This window comes from Erigeron canadensis, chromosome 8 (genome assembly GCF_010389155.1).
Source record: "Erigeron canadensis isolate Cc75 chromosome 8, C_canadensis_v1, whole genome shotgun sequence".
Classification (NCBI taxonomy): Eukaryota; Viridiplantae; Streptophyta; class Magnoliopsida; order Asterales; family Asteraceae; genus Erigeron; species Erigeron canadensis.
This window is the reverse complement of record NC_057768.1, coordinates 34,962,055-34,979,071: the sequence shown is the minus strand read 5'-3', so window position 1 is coordinate 34,979,071 and position 17,017 is coordinate 34,962,055. Positions and strand designations below refer to the sequence as shown.

The window sequence follows — 17,017 nt, the reverse complement described above, 5'->3', positions numbered from 1 at the left end:
ACTCTCTTTTGTGATAACAAAGTTGCACAACAAATTGCAGCTAATCCCTGCTATCATGAACGAACAAAACACCTTGATATTGATAGTCACTTCACCAGAGACAAGGTTCAGGAAGGCTTCATTCAGACTGCTTATATACCAACCAATTTTCAGTTAGCAGAATTTGATGACTAAAGCTCTTGGTTCATCTCAACATTCGATTTTGAGTCACAAGTTGGGTTTAGAAGAAGTTCCAACTTGAGGGGGGTATATAGAATATGTATATTATATACTTTAGGAAGATTTAGATACAAGTTGTAACTATAGGGACTGAAAGTGTAAATATCGATAACAGACTAGATTAGGCGGTTAACAACCTATTTAAACTATGAGTTGTATTTTCTAATTAATTAATTCATTTTTCAATACAAAGTTATTCAATCAACTATGTGTTTTTCCTCTCTTTTCGCTTCCGCTTATCTTGTTCATACATTTTCCCTCCCTCGGTCAGTTATAGATGACTTGTAATTTGGGACTACAAATCTATAAACGATATGCACAATGATTTAGGAACTTTTTTCACGGAACTTGTATTTTTCATAATTTTTTTTTTGAAACAGTCATTTTTCAAGGGTCTTTTGTCAAACAAGTTTTTGAATTTTTTTTTTTGTAGAAGTGGGTAAAATGGTACCGATTTCAAAATTTTCACCTGAAAATGGTATTCCCACTACTGGTTTCAAATAAAGTAGCTCGAAACCGGTATCAGACATAGTATGATTCATTTTCAGAGTACAGTAACATGTCAGGGTGACGTGACTAAAGGCTGCGAAACCGGTATTGCCATTATCTGGTTCGAGGTAAACGACCAAAAAAAAACCCGAGCTGAGCATCTATAATTCACACAAACTTTGATATATAATACACGAACATAGCTCAGTTTCTGGGCATTCAAAACATTAAAAAAAATACACCAACTAAATTTTAAAAAATCATATCTAAAGAAATGGCATACCTAAATATCAGTAGGGTTGGAGCTAGAAACTCCATTGGGGCTCACATGGTTGATGATAACAAGGATAAATCGGATGTGGCACCTATAATTAGTACTTTAAGTGCGAGAAAGTTGGCCTATGAAGCCGAAATTGCATAACGTAACTTAGTCGTCTGCCCTACTCAATTAGATAGGAAGTACTTGATGTATCTGCAGTCGAAGGTCCAATGGATGGAACTAACCATTAACACTTGAGAAAGCGCAACGTTTTGAACCCGAATTTGGCCCGGTGGGTAGGCGGCCTGACGGTTACGTGACTGATTTGGGAGAGGAATACGCAACACAAGACCCCGAAACTGCAGAGGTTGGCTATAAGTATTCACCGTAATGATCATGGAGACAGTGACGTGTCCTCTTTTGATTCCCGATTCGGTTCGCCATATTATCAGGTTCACCGTAACGATTGCAACATGTAACTGTTAGAATTTATGTAATCGTTTCTGTTTTAAATAAAATAAGTTGTTTAATTAGTTTTTGATGTTGTTTTATATGTTTTTTATTATAAAGTGACAAGGATACCTAACAAGAAAACAAACATTGCAATTTATAGGCAATAGTTGCCATGTTACAAGAAAACGCATAGGAGTTCATTAGAAAACAGATAAAATGGATAAGAAAACGCCTAGGAATTCATAAAAAAACTGATTAATGGAAACAACACACATAAGCGACAAGATTATTGCCATATTCAAAGTTGAGTGCATGTCTTCCTATTATGACCCAATCCGTTGCAAATGCTACATCTAGCTTGTTGTCTTGAGGTTGAAGATCTGCTGATAGCACTTTCATCCATCTCGTTTCAGTACCATCTAGTGCGTCTTCTACCCCTATGCGTGACCAGTTTTTCAAAAAAATAAAATTGGATATCTAAAACTTAAAAAGAACAAAGTTGAAATTTTTGAAATTTCAATTCAAAATATTTTATTCCAAAAATCAAAGATTCAAGGTTTGAATATCCAAGATTTTGGATATAAGAATTTTTGGATAAAATCAGATCAGATTACAGGTTCAGCTATAGATAGTTTTGAACACCATATTAGTTCCGCCATATACGAAAATTTAACAAAAACCGTAGTTAAAAAATGTAAAAAAAAAAAAGGTTTTAATTATATGTTTTGAAAAGTTGGATACCTTTTATTGATAAAAAAAAAAGTTTGAATACCTTAAATTTAAAAATTAATAAACTTGGATAATTTTTTTTTTGTTTGCAAGTTGCCCTTAAATTTAACATATGATATAATCATATAAATGAATTTACACGCTAACCTACTTATCATTAAATCTGCTATGCGGGGCTCCGGGGTAGTTTACTCTAAGGTTTCGAGTTCGAGTCTTAGTAAGTTCTGCTCGACGGTATTTTCCAATAAAGGAGGTGGTATGGTGAGAAAGACTATTTAAGATCCACTTAGGCGCTTAGTGCGGGACCCTTTCGTTGTACGATTAGCACATATTATACGCGTCTGAGGTAAAAATTCACTTGTAAAAAAAAAAGTTGCGTTTGGGTTTGAACTTTTGGCACGACTATTAAATAATATTAAATGAAATAAAATTAACATTAACGTTTTGTGAGGAATGATTCAATATATATATATATATATATATAAGGTGAGGATCCTGGAAGAAGGTGTCTTAAGGAGAGAAGGGAGAGAAGGTCCTATTAGCTAATCAGAACGCGACATGTGGCAAAATTTAAAAAAAAAGCGCGGTGGCAATTTTGTAAATAAATGAAAGTTTTGTGAAGTTTGGTCAGCTTGGGATCTCAGTGGGTTGGGTCAGCTTGGGTAGGTCAGCTTGAGTTGGATCAGTTTTGTTTGGTTCAGTTTGATCAGTCAGCTTGGGTCTGGGTCAGTTTGTCTGGGTCAGCTTGGGGTCATGTCAGGTTTAGGCCAGCTTGGGTTTGGGTCAGTTTGGGGTCTGGGTCATCTTTGGTCATGGTTGGGTCAGCTTGGGGCCTGGGTCAGGTTAGTTTGGGGTCTGGTCAGGTTAGGTCAGCTTAGGGTTGGGTCAGCTTGACACAACTTACATGTGTAGATTATGGGTTTTGGGTCAGCTTGAGGTTAGGTCAGGTTAGGCCAGCTTGGGTCAGCTTGGGGTAAGGTCAGTTTGGGGTCTGGGTCAGGGTAGGGTCAGCTTGACACACAATCTACACAAATGTAGATTATGGGTTTTGGGTCAGCTTGGGTTATAGGTTGGGTCAGCTTGGGTTCTGGGTTGGATCAGCTTGGGTCAGGTTGGGTTAGCTTGGGGTCTGGTCAGGTTGGGTCAGCTTGGGGTTGGGTTAGCTTGACACAATTTACACATAATCTACACAAATGTAGATTAATCTACACAAATATAGATTATGGGTTTTGGGTCAGCTTAGGTTCTGGGTTGGGTCAGCTTGGGTCAGCTCGGGGTCTGATCAGGTTGGGTCAGCTTGGGGTTGGGTTAGTTTGGCACAATTTACACATAATCTACACAAATGTAGCTTATGGGTTTTGGGTCAGCTTGGGTCACGTTGGGTCAGCTTCGGGTCTGTGTCAGGTTGCATCAGCTTGGGTTCTGGGTCAGGTTGGGTCAGTTTGGGGTTGGGTTAGCTTAACACAATTTACACATAATCTACACAAATGTAGATTATGGGTTTTGGGTCAGCTTGGGTCACGTTGGGTCAGCTTCGGGTCTGTGTCAGGTTGAATCAGCTTGGGTTCTGGGTCAAGTTGGGGTTGGGTTGGGTCAGCTTGGGGTTGGGTTGGGTTAGTTTGGGGTTGACCAAGCTGACCCAGAACCTGGGCTGACCAAACTGACCACCCATGTTGACCACCCAAGCTGACCCAGAACCCAAGCTGACCCAGAACCCAAGCTGACCCAGAACCTAGGCTGACCAAAAGTTTGATTTATTTACAAAAATGCCACCGCGCAATTTTTTTTTTAAAAACGACGTGTCACACTCTGATTGGTTAATATAACCTTCTCTCCTTAACACACCTTCTTATTTGATCTCTCCTATATATATATATTGAAAAGTTACATTAGGAACCAAAAAAAAAAACAGGAACCTTTAAGAACTTGTTTCCACTAATATAGTTAAGGGTGTTATGGTAATTTCCTAATCATCCATTAATTAAATAAATCTCATAATTTTCTCTTGCAGTAACGTAAATCAAATTATGAGAGCCCATAATTTCATCCAACAAGTGTCGATCATAACTTTTTCTATCTCATAATCCACCATAGTTCTTTTATACAGATACCTATATATATGATCATCATACTTATTTATACAGGTAGATGCATACAAGTGCTCTTAAATGAATTGTACGTTTATGCTCACCAACAAAATATTTATTTATAACTCAAATGCATACATATGCTACACAAGATTACTTTATAGTTAACTGCATACATATTCTCTCAACTCAAATGCCTATATATGCTAAACAAGATTGCTTTATATACAGATATTCATCTGAATTACTCAGATTTTATTATAAACAGGACTTGAATTGCATCAAAAAGAAACCTTAAATATAAACCATTAACCAGTACCAATTTTTTTTTAGGATATGTCTGATCCCTAAACCCCAAAACACACAGCTAAACATTGCAAAAGACTTTTACGCTAGTCCTGATTCCAAGTCTTGGAAACTTTGACCCCCCAGTTTGGTACTTGTCAGGATTTGAATATGATATATATTTCCTTCTTCTTGCATTTTCCCCCCAATTTTCTTCTCACTAACATATGCCTTTCTTTTGTTGAGTGTTTTACAAGTACCTTCATCTTCAACCTATGGCTTTTTAACACTCCCACTTGCTTGCTCACTTGCTTGATTGCTCTTAGGTGGTTCCTTAATCTTCACAGATCTTAATACTGCAAATTCATAGTTGGACATTAAAATTTTATAGGTTCTAACTTATGCTTTCTACCACCAATACTTGCATGATCGATTGTTTTGCTTCTCTTTGCTGATTGCTTGCTATCCACGGACTCCACAACTGCAACAACATATTAGCAAAGCATGTATCCCACTTACTCGTTATAAATTCCACAACTAACTAGATTAATACCCGGTCGTTGACTAGGTTATGAAATAAATTTATACATGTACGATGTATCACACATTTACACATTGTGAGAAATATACTTTTTGGTAGAGATGTCAATCTCGACCCAACCCGAAAAAAATCAAAACAGGGTTATTAAATCTTGACCCGTGAACCCACTTACCCATTAATTAGTTGACCCACTAACCAAATATGATTCAGTATATCTAATCAAAATTTCAGTATATCAAATCAAAATTTTCAGGTTAAGTTCAGGTTGACCCTTTGGGTTAACAGGTCGACCCACTAACCTGAAAATAATTAAAACTTTAATAACAACTTTAGTAGGTTGACCCACCAACCCATTAACCAGCCAACTCGCAAATCCATGACCCATTTGACCTAAAATCTATCCGCCAACCCATAACCCATATGACCTGTTTGACCTGAAATCAACCCGTCAACCCACTAACTCATTTCACCCACCAAGCCGATTTTTGTAAGGCTAGTGGGTTGGGTTCGGGTTGATAGGGGAAATTTTTAGTAGGTTGGGTTAGGGTCATAGATTTTCGACCCGTCAATCCGCAAACCCGAACTCATTGGCAACCCTTCTTTTTGGGTAATATCGTATATAAAAAGATATTTGATATCTATTTTAATTTTTTGTAATTGTTTTCAATGTCGATCCACCAAACCATTTCCCCACCACACCTGACAACTCATAAACAGTTTGACATCAAACCGCAAACCTACCAACCCACCAATGACATGAAATCAACCCACCAACCAACTTAACCCGTCAACCCAATTTTTTCAAGGTTGGTGGTTGGATTCAAGTTGACAAGTTTGGGTTGTAAGTTGCACACCCACTTTTTTTTTTTTAGATAATATAACACTAGTCTTAGATAATACAACACTTTATTAAATAGCGCAACACTTTTTTAATAGTGTTTTTAAAGTATCCATTAGATAATTTTTTTAGCTATGATAACAATATTTATATATGTAAATATCAAAAAGGATTTTTATTATAATTAGCATGAAGTTTTTACGGTTGATATTTATATGAAAAAAAAAGTATACCAAATTTAGGAAGCATTTATTTGATTATTACTCATAGCTTTTAACTAAATATATATTTTTTTAAAATTTAGCGTGCATTTTTTCTTAATAATTATCTTTTAAAATAAATTTGTTTCACCAATAAGGGATTTTATCAAATTTGTCTAATTCGTTTCAATGGTTGTAATATTTACCCATCTTTATATTATATTAAATAAAAATGGATTGTTGTGACATCATCATTCCATAAATATTGCTTATTTGTCACATCCAAATTATTTCTTAAAATTAAGTTTTATTTTTTAAAAAAAAATTATTTATGATGTCATAATCACTTTTCTTATTACAATTTATTACATTTTTATTTTTTTTATTTTATAATGTTATTTTTTTTAAAAAAAATATATATTTTTAATTTTTTTTAATGAAAAAACACTAATAAATTATACATTGTCTTTTAAATTTCATCATCTAAATAATTTGTCATAACAGATTTTTAATTATCCACATATTATGCAAGTTAATAAACTAATTATAACTTATAAGATGTACTATTTTTAATTATCCACATCTAAATAATGTGTTTTTATAGAACTTTGATTGCTATGCCCGTGTTAAACCCGGGTTAATTAGCTAGTTTTTATAATATAAAAGAATAATCCAATCAAAATGGTGAAACTATTTTAATTGTCAGGTTAATGAACAGAAATTTCATTTCCTAATGTCTGTATCACATATATTTTTGCTTTCCTATCTGTAATATAAAAACTATTTGTTAATTTGTTAAAAAAAACATATAATACATTATAAGCCCCAATAAAAACTCCTATTTGCTCAAAATTATGTACTTACACAATGAACATTTCATATATAGAGTGATGCTTTCACATATTATGGCATGAAATTATATATAGCATATTCAAATATAATTTGAACTTCAACTTTATAAATCAACAACGTGTAATTGAAATATTAACCCCATTTTTGTTTTTTAATTCTCATCAATAGTTAATACATGTTTTATTCTTATTCTTATTAAATACATGTTTTAAACTTTTAATATAACACCTTCCTTCCTAAATTGTGTCTTTTATTTTCAATGGTTGAGATTAAATGTTGATTTAATTTGAAGGGTGAAGATGAAAGCAAATCCATAATATTTTCTCTTAGCTCCATGGGCCATATATATATATATATATATATCTATATAATTATTAAAACAGTAGGAATCCTAAAGATATCAAAGGGTCTAAAAAATAAAACCTATTTTATAAAAATGTCATCTAGGATTAAAACTTATGTGTCATTCTCATATATTTTCCTCATTATTTCATGATAAAAAAGTGATAAATTTGATTATATATTAAAAAAAGGTTTAAAAAAAAACAAAAGACAAACAAACCGTCCAAATAGAAAACGGCGAAAAAGTAGTATACCATAGGCGACAAAGTAGTTCAGCATTTTTATACATTGTATCATATTCTTTGGCAATTATTTTCTTTTTCAATGTACCAATAATAATAATCATAAATTAAATTAAATTAAATTAAAAAAAATAGATATAATTCTAATTTCATAGATACGTATTCATAGATCTATATCCCGTATATATTCATCACATATATATCCTCTTTTCTCATAATATCTAATCTTTCAAATTATATAAACCTTTATATTATAGGAATTCAAATCTTCATAATTAGGAATATGATATCTTTTACGCAAAAAATACAATCAAGAGTTTATGAAATTATCTTCTTCTTCCATATCTCTTTTTTGCTCGAAATCTGTAAGTTTTTAATTCATTTATTTATTTTTTTAAACTGTTTTTTACAAGTATATCATGGTTGAATTAACTGCTGTGTAAGTTCTCATATTGATTTAACAAAAACATGTAATTTTAAGATTAATTGACTTATTAATTATTAACTGTTATCATGGTTGAATTAACTGTTGTGTAAGTTCTCAAATTGATTTAATAAAAACATGTAATTTTAAGATTAATTGAGTTATTAATTATTAATTGTTCACCAAAGAAGGTTAAGTGACTGTGATATCGATTGTGATGTCAGAAAAGATAAAAGGTAATTTGAATGTTCCAGGAATTAACCATGAAGGCATGAAATATAACATAATTGATTTCCACAAGATAAACCTGTAGATTAACTATTTACCAATGCATAAAATAACTTTTTTAACTAGCTGGGCATCGCGCGGGGTAAAATACCTAGTATAATATATAATACTATGTACTCAAATTGACCACTAGTAACCATGTATTTGACTTACTCGTTTCACTTTCATACTATTATTATAAAATCTGCTATACACATATACTTTTTTCCCTTTACAACCACATGTAATCAACTTACTCATATATTTATAAAAATTTTACATACGGACATCACCTTTTATCATTTATCCACAAGGATACAAATCATGTATGACAAATAAGCATCCAAAAATGTATTCATTACCCAAATAATCACAAATGATCACACATAATCAGCCAAGATTCACATATTATCACATTCGAAAGAAAAAAAGGCATACATATACTCAAATTGAACACACATAATCATGGCACACACCTGCTTTGTAATCACACATAACCATGGATCACATAGATAATCGTGTTTCAAACATGATACACTAAAAAAAAAAACCCTGCATACATATAATCAACTAGATCACATATGATCATGGTTCCTAGCAAATCCCTTGATCACATATGATCAATTTGATACACAACTAATCATGGTACATACATGTTATTCCAAACTTAATCACCTATAATCATGCTACTTAACCCTTAAACACATATACTCCAAACTGATAGTGACTAATCATGTTTCACACATGCTTTTTAACACTTGATCACATATAATCATAATTATATATGGTCCACACAAATAATCATGTTTCAAACATGCTCCACTCAAAAAGAACCTAGCAAACATATCTAGAACACACATGATCATGTGTGATAGCAAATTTTTAACCCTTGATCACATATAATCAAACTGATCACCACTAATCATGGTTCATGCATGCTATTTATTATTTGATCACATATAATCATGTTACTTAACCTTTGAAAAAAAATTGGATTAAAAAACTTGCACACATATATGAATGCACATATGATCATGAACAATCATACTAATATATAAATGCACATATGATCATACTTATAATCGTAAGAAAAACACATATATACACAAACAATCATACTTATATATGAATGCACATATGATCACTAACATAGTTAGCTAGAAAAAAACATCTCGGAAACCATATTTCACATATGCTTATATTGATCACATATATGCTTAAACTGATCAAAAGTTCTATATGGTTCATTCTGAAACCATATTTCATGGGGGGTTTTTAAAAAAATATTTGGCCATGTGATATTGTTTATTAAAGAAAAATAATAACCATTTGTTAACTTTAACAATAACATGTACAAAATCACTTGATTACATTTAATCATGTTCACCCATATAACCATGTATCACCTCTGTTATACGTACACACATGTGATCCATTTTTGCAGACCAGTAATTTCCAATCGATTTTACACTTTGCAAACACAATTAAACACTTGGATCACAGTTAATCATTGTAAACACATGTTACTAAATACAAAAAAAGCTTATCACATGTCCAAACATTTAAATACAAATAAGCTTATCACATGTAGTTCGATTATGAATAGGAAAAAAAACAGTTTAATGACAATCTAAAAAGATTATCACATGTTATTACTACCTCCAATTTCAAAATATATATAATACTAGATTCAGACTAAGACATAACACAAAAACAAATTGGAAAACAAAATTTTGGAATTCAATACATATATAACAACCTGATTTGTAATTTCGAGTCTTAAAACTTATAACATGAATCACCTAGCGACTGACTACTACACACTTGCAGGCAGTGGACCCTTCGTATGCAGTATAGTTAACTTGGTAAATCCGAGGTCGAACACAAGGACTTAATAAGCAATTGTTAACAATAAAATGATTCAAATTAAAAGGAGTTTTGTGGCCGAATTGCCACTTTGTAGAAGTTAGAAGAAAAAGTTAGTAATCCCGTAGGATTAATCGAAAAGAGACTTTTTTGTTGTTGAATCTTAGCAAAGATTTAAAAGGAACACCTACTTGGATCAGCTCACATGCCAATCATCGGGTCTAAACATTACTTTCATTCGTTGAACAACTTAAAAGATAGACAAGATGAACTCCCGTTATACTTGAAACTTTAACTGCTCAAAATATAATTATTGCTCCCGTACTTAATTTCTACTCTAAACAGTTAAGCATTAAGAACCTAAGTTGATTTTATGATTTAATATTTTAAAAGCTTTCCCCTGAACTGCTTATTCGCCTAATCAGATCCCTCTATCATAAGCGTTTACACACTCAAAATGGATTTAATTGTTTAAAATCTTTATCGTTAGTTTCTCCCGAACTCCAACGATTTTAGGTTAATTAAAGACCGATCAATCGTTTCATAAACCAATTGACAATGACATAGATTTCTCCCGAACTTCTAATTACAATTATCAATCAATTAATATAAAAGATAAAAACAATATTTAAACCCAAATAAATGTGGATCTACAATTAAACATAAAAATCTTGTTCAACACTTGCAAGCAACATTAAATCGACCCTATGACATGCTTACTACCCAAGCGGGTGCAAGAGAATTAGCTACTCATAATTAAAAGACAGGAACAAACAAATAGAGAAGAAATCATATTATACCAAAGGATTGAAGATAATCCGGTAGCAATAATGATTACAATCCAAAGTTAAAAAGATGTAAAACCCTAACAACTCGTTTGCTCCAAAGTGCTATTAACTATGAGAAAACTAAAAAAAATTATGCAAAAATTTGTCCCCAATTGCAGAACCCTAGACAAGTATTTATACCAAAACCACCGCGTAACGGCCGTTAACTCTGTAACGCCCGTTATATGTCTTCACCTGTCTAACGGTCGTTACTTAGGTAACGGGCGTTACACGCCTTCACAAACCACACGCCCGTTATATCACTTAACCCCACGTTACAGGGAAACACAAAATCCACTATATAACGGTCGTTACATATGTAACGGTTTTTTTCGTCTTTCACTTGATTTTGATTGAATCCTTCTCCCGTTTCTTTCATATGTCATCAAAATCAACCAATTCATTCATCTAATCATTTTTCAACCTGAAAACACTTAACACCACCTCAAAGCATCGAAAGTTGGATATATAACTATAAAAATAACGAATAAATGGTCCTAAAGTCAAGTGGGAAATGGTATAATATATGACACATCACAACCCTAGTCGACCTAATTAAAAAAACCCTAACAAAACAAACAAAATTAAAAAATCCAAGAATAAAGTAATAAAATTTACCTCTTCCTTAATTCATTCTGATTATGTATGAACAAAACCTTAATTGTATTATTCAGAAACAAGAAACTGGTTGATTTGTTTTGGATTTGATCTCAATAAGGGTTTGAAGGATGTAGGTGGGAGAAATCGTTTTGATGTTATTGTGTGTATTATTCCTTAATTTTGAACTACTTATCCAATTTAATGTATTATTTTCTTGTTCCATTTTTGCCCATATCACATGTTCCGCCCCTTTTTTGGTTTCCACTTATTTACCGTTCTGCCACCCAACGTATGGGCCGTTGATTCAATGATTGTAGGGCTGTAACTTATTTTAAAAGTTCCTAAAGGTTCCTGCCTTTTTAAGGGTTCCTAAAATAACCTTTTCCTATATATATATATATATATATATATATTTGAATAAAAGAGAGTTATGTTAAAAAAACCTTGCAAATCTTAGTTTTATCACAATAGACTATGTGTTTTCATTTACAAAAGCCCGCGCGATTCGGCGGGAACAATGGTAGCAATGGTGGAGGTAGCGGTGTGGTATTGACGGCGACGGATGATGGTGACGGTATGGTTATTGGTATAAAGCTAATTGATATAAAAATGGTAGTGTAGTTTTTCAGGAGTTGAGGGGAATTTTTTATTTAATTAAGGGTATTTTAGGTATATAAGTTAATTATAAAAGAAAGTTTTTGGAAAAGTAAGGGTATTTTTGGTTTTTCACAGGCTTAAAAGTTTATAGGCAAAAAAGGTTGTTTGCTTTATTAAGTAGTATAAATTATAGGTTAATTATAAAAGAAAGTTTTTGAAAAAGTAGGGTTATTATAGGTTTTTAAAGGCTCAAAAGTTTATAGAGAAAAAAAAGATTGTTTGCTATATATATAGATGATGAAAAGCCTTATGGAAAACCGGGTATTTCATGCAAACAACAAGGTTTATATATCTTCACTTCGTCTAGTTTATAACTAAGATGCCAATTAGTTTTTCTCGATGTCTTATTAGGTTTTATGTTATAAGTTAGCTTCAGAATAAACTTAGTATAATTTATCCTTAAAAAAGAAATATGTTAGTTTTTGCATTTGATTGAGATATGTTATGTCGCCCGATTTGTGTGTTTAAATTTGTGTACGTACCAATGTCGCTTGTTTCTCCTAGCTACGAACAGTAGCGGATCCAAGTATTTTAAAAGACGGGGACCTAGCTTGTTAACCCGAATGATGGCTGGGGATACGGGCCCGAGTATCCCACACCCGGGGTAAATCTTTGTAGCCTTCTGAATTATACAATTACCAAAATATACAATGTGTAGCCTTCTGAAACACAACCAACTGTAGAAAGCAAATTTGATCGAGATATATTGACGACTAAAAAAAAAAGAAGTGCTAGAAAGCCTTGTTGTTCTAGACTATCCCTCACCCGGGTTTCCCATTAATTTCTTGCTATTAATAGAAGAGTGGAGGCCTAGAGTATCTCGACTGAATATTAATTTCTTATAAATCCTATGAATTTTTAATTAAAATGATTTTTATTAGAAAAATAAAGAAAATACTCGTAATAATAATAAAAGTTTATCAAGTACATGAAAAGGTAAACTTGGAAGTCCACATACAAGGCAATAAGCCATGTATGAAAGTTTCAGATATCATACAAGAATTGGCTAAACAGCTTCATGTGTTGAGCTTGCAGCGAAATGACAATCAAAATGCTTCCATCATCGATCGGGCTTGGCAGCACTAAACACAAACCATCAATTGGCATCCAAGCAGGGCCCATGAATACAGGCCGACCCCATCCAAAATCCGCCTCATACACGGGTAGCCTAGTCCAATTATTTATCATAAGATTCGGACTTTCCAACTTCTGGAGACCACGAAACATAGCGTTCAGATCGGGCACTAGTTTCAAATAGTCGATCGCTGACTTTAGATAATCGTCGTTCCTTTGTGCTATTGCGTCGTGGATTATATTGGCAGCATACAGAGTAGAATTCGTTTGAAGCTTGCCAGCTACTGCTATTGGAGTAGTCATAAAAATAACGTTTCCAAAATAGCCCGGTGGCAAGTTAGGCTGAAGGCGAGTCCGCCCATCTGTAGGGATGTAGACCTCGGTTTCTTGATCATCGGGTAGACCACGGGCTTTAGAAACCGACCTCCAAATATGGCCCGCAAGCAATTTGTACAAGCTGAAGTTGATTGTGTTTCCGTCTTCCTTGGATTTGGCTCTGAGTACATTAAGTTGGTCTCGGGTCAACTTGAAAACAGAGGCGACATTTTCACTTGATGGGCACGATTTCATTGATGGAACGGGTTGGAATTCAATGTGATTGAAATTGGCTTGTGGTGGGTCCCGAGCCTTGAGTAGGGTCCGGTCTATGAAGGGTAGGAGAGTGAGGTCAAGACCACGAGCCATTTCGGACCATGATTTGATAAAGTGTAACAAAGATAACCCGTCTCCGAGACGATGATGTATTCCAACTCCAAGAGAAACTCCACCACATCTGAAGTAAGTTACCTATGTTCACATATTTGAACAATTATCATTTTATGATGCGATTTTAATCCTTTTTTTTTTTTTGAAACGGGGAAAGTAATAAAAAGAGTTCCATTATGGAGAGAAAAAAAAAAGAAAAGGTAAAAGGGTACCGAGTATCATACCTGCAAGACAAGTAGAGGATACGAATCGATCCCCAAAGAGTAATCGACTGATGGGATAAGTTTTAAAAACTCGAACCTCGGCACAAAATCACCAAAATCATCAAGTGAACCATCAGACTCGGCTTCCACAAACAACACACCTTGTCCTTGACAATCAATCTCAATCCGTCCATCTTCGTCTTTCTTGAATCGACCTCCAATTGGGTAAAATGCAACCAGCACTTTACTCAAAGCCTCCTTCATCACTTTAGCATCAAAGAATTTGTGGACAACGCCATTAGGCCGATAGAAATACACGGTTTGTGTGTGATCGTCACCGACTAACAAGTCGAGGTCCGAGTTCCATAGCGTTGTCTTTGGTGTCTCCTTTGCGGGCTTCACCATCGTCGATTCCCTTATCGTGATCTTCATGGCTATTCAAAATTTAAGTAAGAAATCGACAAAGCTTTTTAACTTTGGGAATGTGTTGAATATCGTTCACACGAGACAGAGAATGGTGCTCTCTGTTTCATATAATGACAGTTTTATTGGTTTGTAGCAAAAAATAATACTGCATCACGTTATAAAAGTCGCCTTTGATTACTGTAAATTCATATTTCAGTATATTTGAGATATTCAATTGAAACTATTTTTTTTTTAAATTAGAAAACTGACCAAAATACAATGTGTTTTTATTGTGTAACCTAAATACATTGTGTTAAGTTTTAAATCACGGTGTGTTTTTGATAATGTTGTAGATCTAAAAATTGTTCAAACACACTGTGATATGAACTTAACACAATGTGTTTTCGAAAAACATATTAAAAACACATTGTGTTAAATTCAGATCATAGTGTGTTTTGGCAATTTTCTAATTTTCACGAAAATTTTAGTTTTCAAATGATCAAAACCCTTCAGTATACTCCCTTATTCCTATAACTATTGTAGAAAGATAAAAGTAACATATAATTTAATAAAACTACAATTTTATCCTATTTTGACTGGTCAACTCTTTTTTTTCTTTCGACTTTGACTGTAAATATTTTTGTTTGTGTTATATATTAGTTGACGAAAGTTATATTATTAAAACGTAAATCTAAAACTCAATTAATTCATATATATTATATCAAGTGTTATATAACATAAACAAAAATATTTTCGGTTTAAGATACTTAATATGGGACGGACTGAGAAATAGAAGTGAGTATTTCGTTGACAACTAATCGATTTAAAAGTATTCTTATTTTTATTATGGTAACTACTCTCAAATGATAGTAGAAGACACTCATAAAAGTCAATCGATTAATAAGTGATCGTAATTCATAATTTTCTAAATGTGAAAACTGGGCTGAAATTTGGCATGTCTATTAATAGCGATGTAGAGCTTAATTTCCTCTTACGTCCAAAAGCCCACGTACGGGATTTGTGCATGAACTTAAGTATGACCTAAGAGCAAATTCAAAAGAGATATAGTATTCTAGTTAATTGAGTTACCATCATTTCCTTTGATTTCGTTTTGAGCTCATGTATTGTGTAATTGTGTCGGTCTTGTATTAACTTGAAAACTATGGGTACGGTTTCCTTTGATAGGGTTCCAAACAGAACAGAAAAAGATGAGATTTCAAGCTTCAAAGGAGTTTTTTGGTTACAATGTTGTTGGGAAGGCAGAGTAAACAGGGAGTCTTTACTTTTCATTTATTATTATTTTTTTATTAGACCCCTTTAAGTTTAGATAAAACTTCATATGAAGTCCTTGAGCTTTTAACTTTAAAATGATTCCATTCAAACTTATTAAGTTATTGAGCTTTTAACCTTTTAAATTATACTCCGTATTGTACATGATTATTTCTATATAGATTTATACAGAAGTTTTGAATTCTTTTAGAACAAATAAAAACACTTAAACTTGAGTAACAAATGCACAAGCACCTTTATTATTTATACAACAACATAAAAATGCTTTGAGTTACATCGTAAAAATGCATATGTCAAAATATTTCCATACTATAACTTAAAGGTTTTATACTCGTGCATTAGATGGTATTAATGTCTTATTTTTCATAATCAAAATTTATGTTGTTGATGGTATTAGTGTCAACCCGACCCAATAAATTAACACACTCATCTTATCAGTATAAATAAGACAAAAATTAGGACCTACCACGTTTAAAACCTTGGATTCGCCACTGATTACAGGTGACCCCTCCACAACGTGATATTGGATCCCAACTCTTAGCGAGCTAAACTCGCCAAATTTACATACTCAAATTTAGGCATCATTTATCAGCTATAGTAATAATGTTATTTTCGAACATTCAGTCGGTATGCGACATCAGAGAAATCTCACCGTATAATGGTGAAGCCTTGCGCGTAACCTAGACAACGAGATGTTGATCATGGGCCGTTATAAGTATTTGGAGGAAAAACCCCAAAACTTGTCATCCCTAAGAATCGAACTCAAGATCTTGGATAAAATCTGTGATGTCTGACTAGTTGACTAGTCATCGTTGGCTAGTAAATGTAAGTATTGATAAAAGAATTTTGCTACTATTTAGTGTGATTTCATATCAAAACTTCAAAGCACATTTTTTGAATATTATGACAAAAAAAAAAAATAATAATAATAATTATTTATACATGCTAATCACAACCTATTAGACCAATATAAGCAAAATCTTAATAAAATAGTACAAACTGATTATTAAAGAAGCACACACTTTTAACAAATAGAGTTAATGATAAACAAAGTTCAAATTATGTAATAAAAACACCATTATTAAGTGACAGGATTATTCAAACCGACGATGACAATGGTGGCCGGTGACTATGATATACACAAGGAACGGATCTAACATATA

The 17,017-nt window shown here is 32.9% G+C and overlaps 1 protein-coding gene across 1 annotated transcript; it reads right to left on the bottom strand.

Annotated features, from left to right (window-relative positions):
- Positions 1-13,080: 13,080 nt before the first annotated feature.
- LOC122578664 (shikimate O-hydroxycinnamoyltransferase-like) lies at positions 13,081-14,696 on the bottom strand. The gene is made up of 2 exons (XM_043750680.1): positions 14,181-14,696; positions 13,081-14,037 (listed from the first exon to the last, which is right to left on the bottom strand). The coding sequence occupies exons 1-2, from the start codon at positions 14,589-14,591 to the stop codon at positions 13,162-13,164; spliced, it is 1,287 nt and encodes a 428-aa protein (XP_043606615.1). The 5' UTR covers positions 14,592-14,696; the 3' UTR covers positions 13,081-13,161.
- Positions 14,697-17,017: the final 2,321 nt, after the last annotated feature.

Excerpts from the sequence above, each read along its gene's own strand:
- LOC122578664 (XM_043750680.1), bottom strand. The coding sequence starts at position 14,591 with ATGAAGATCACGATAAGGGAATCGACGATGGTGAAGCCCGCAAAGGAG. Across the intron at positions 14,038-14,180 it reads ATCCTCTACTTGTCTTGCAG|GTAACTTACTTCAGATGTGG; the intron begins GTATGATACTCG and ends ATGTGAACATAG.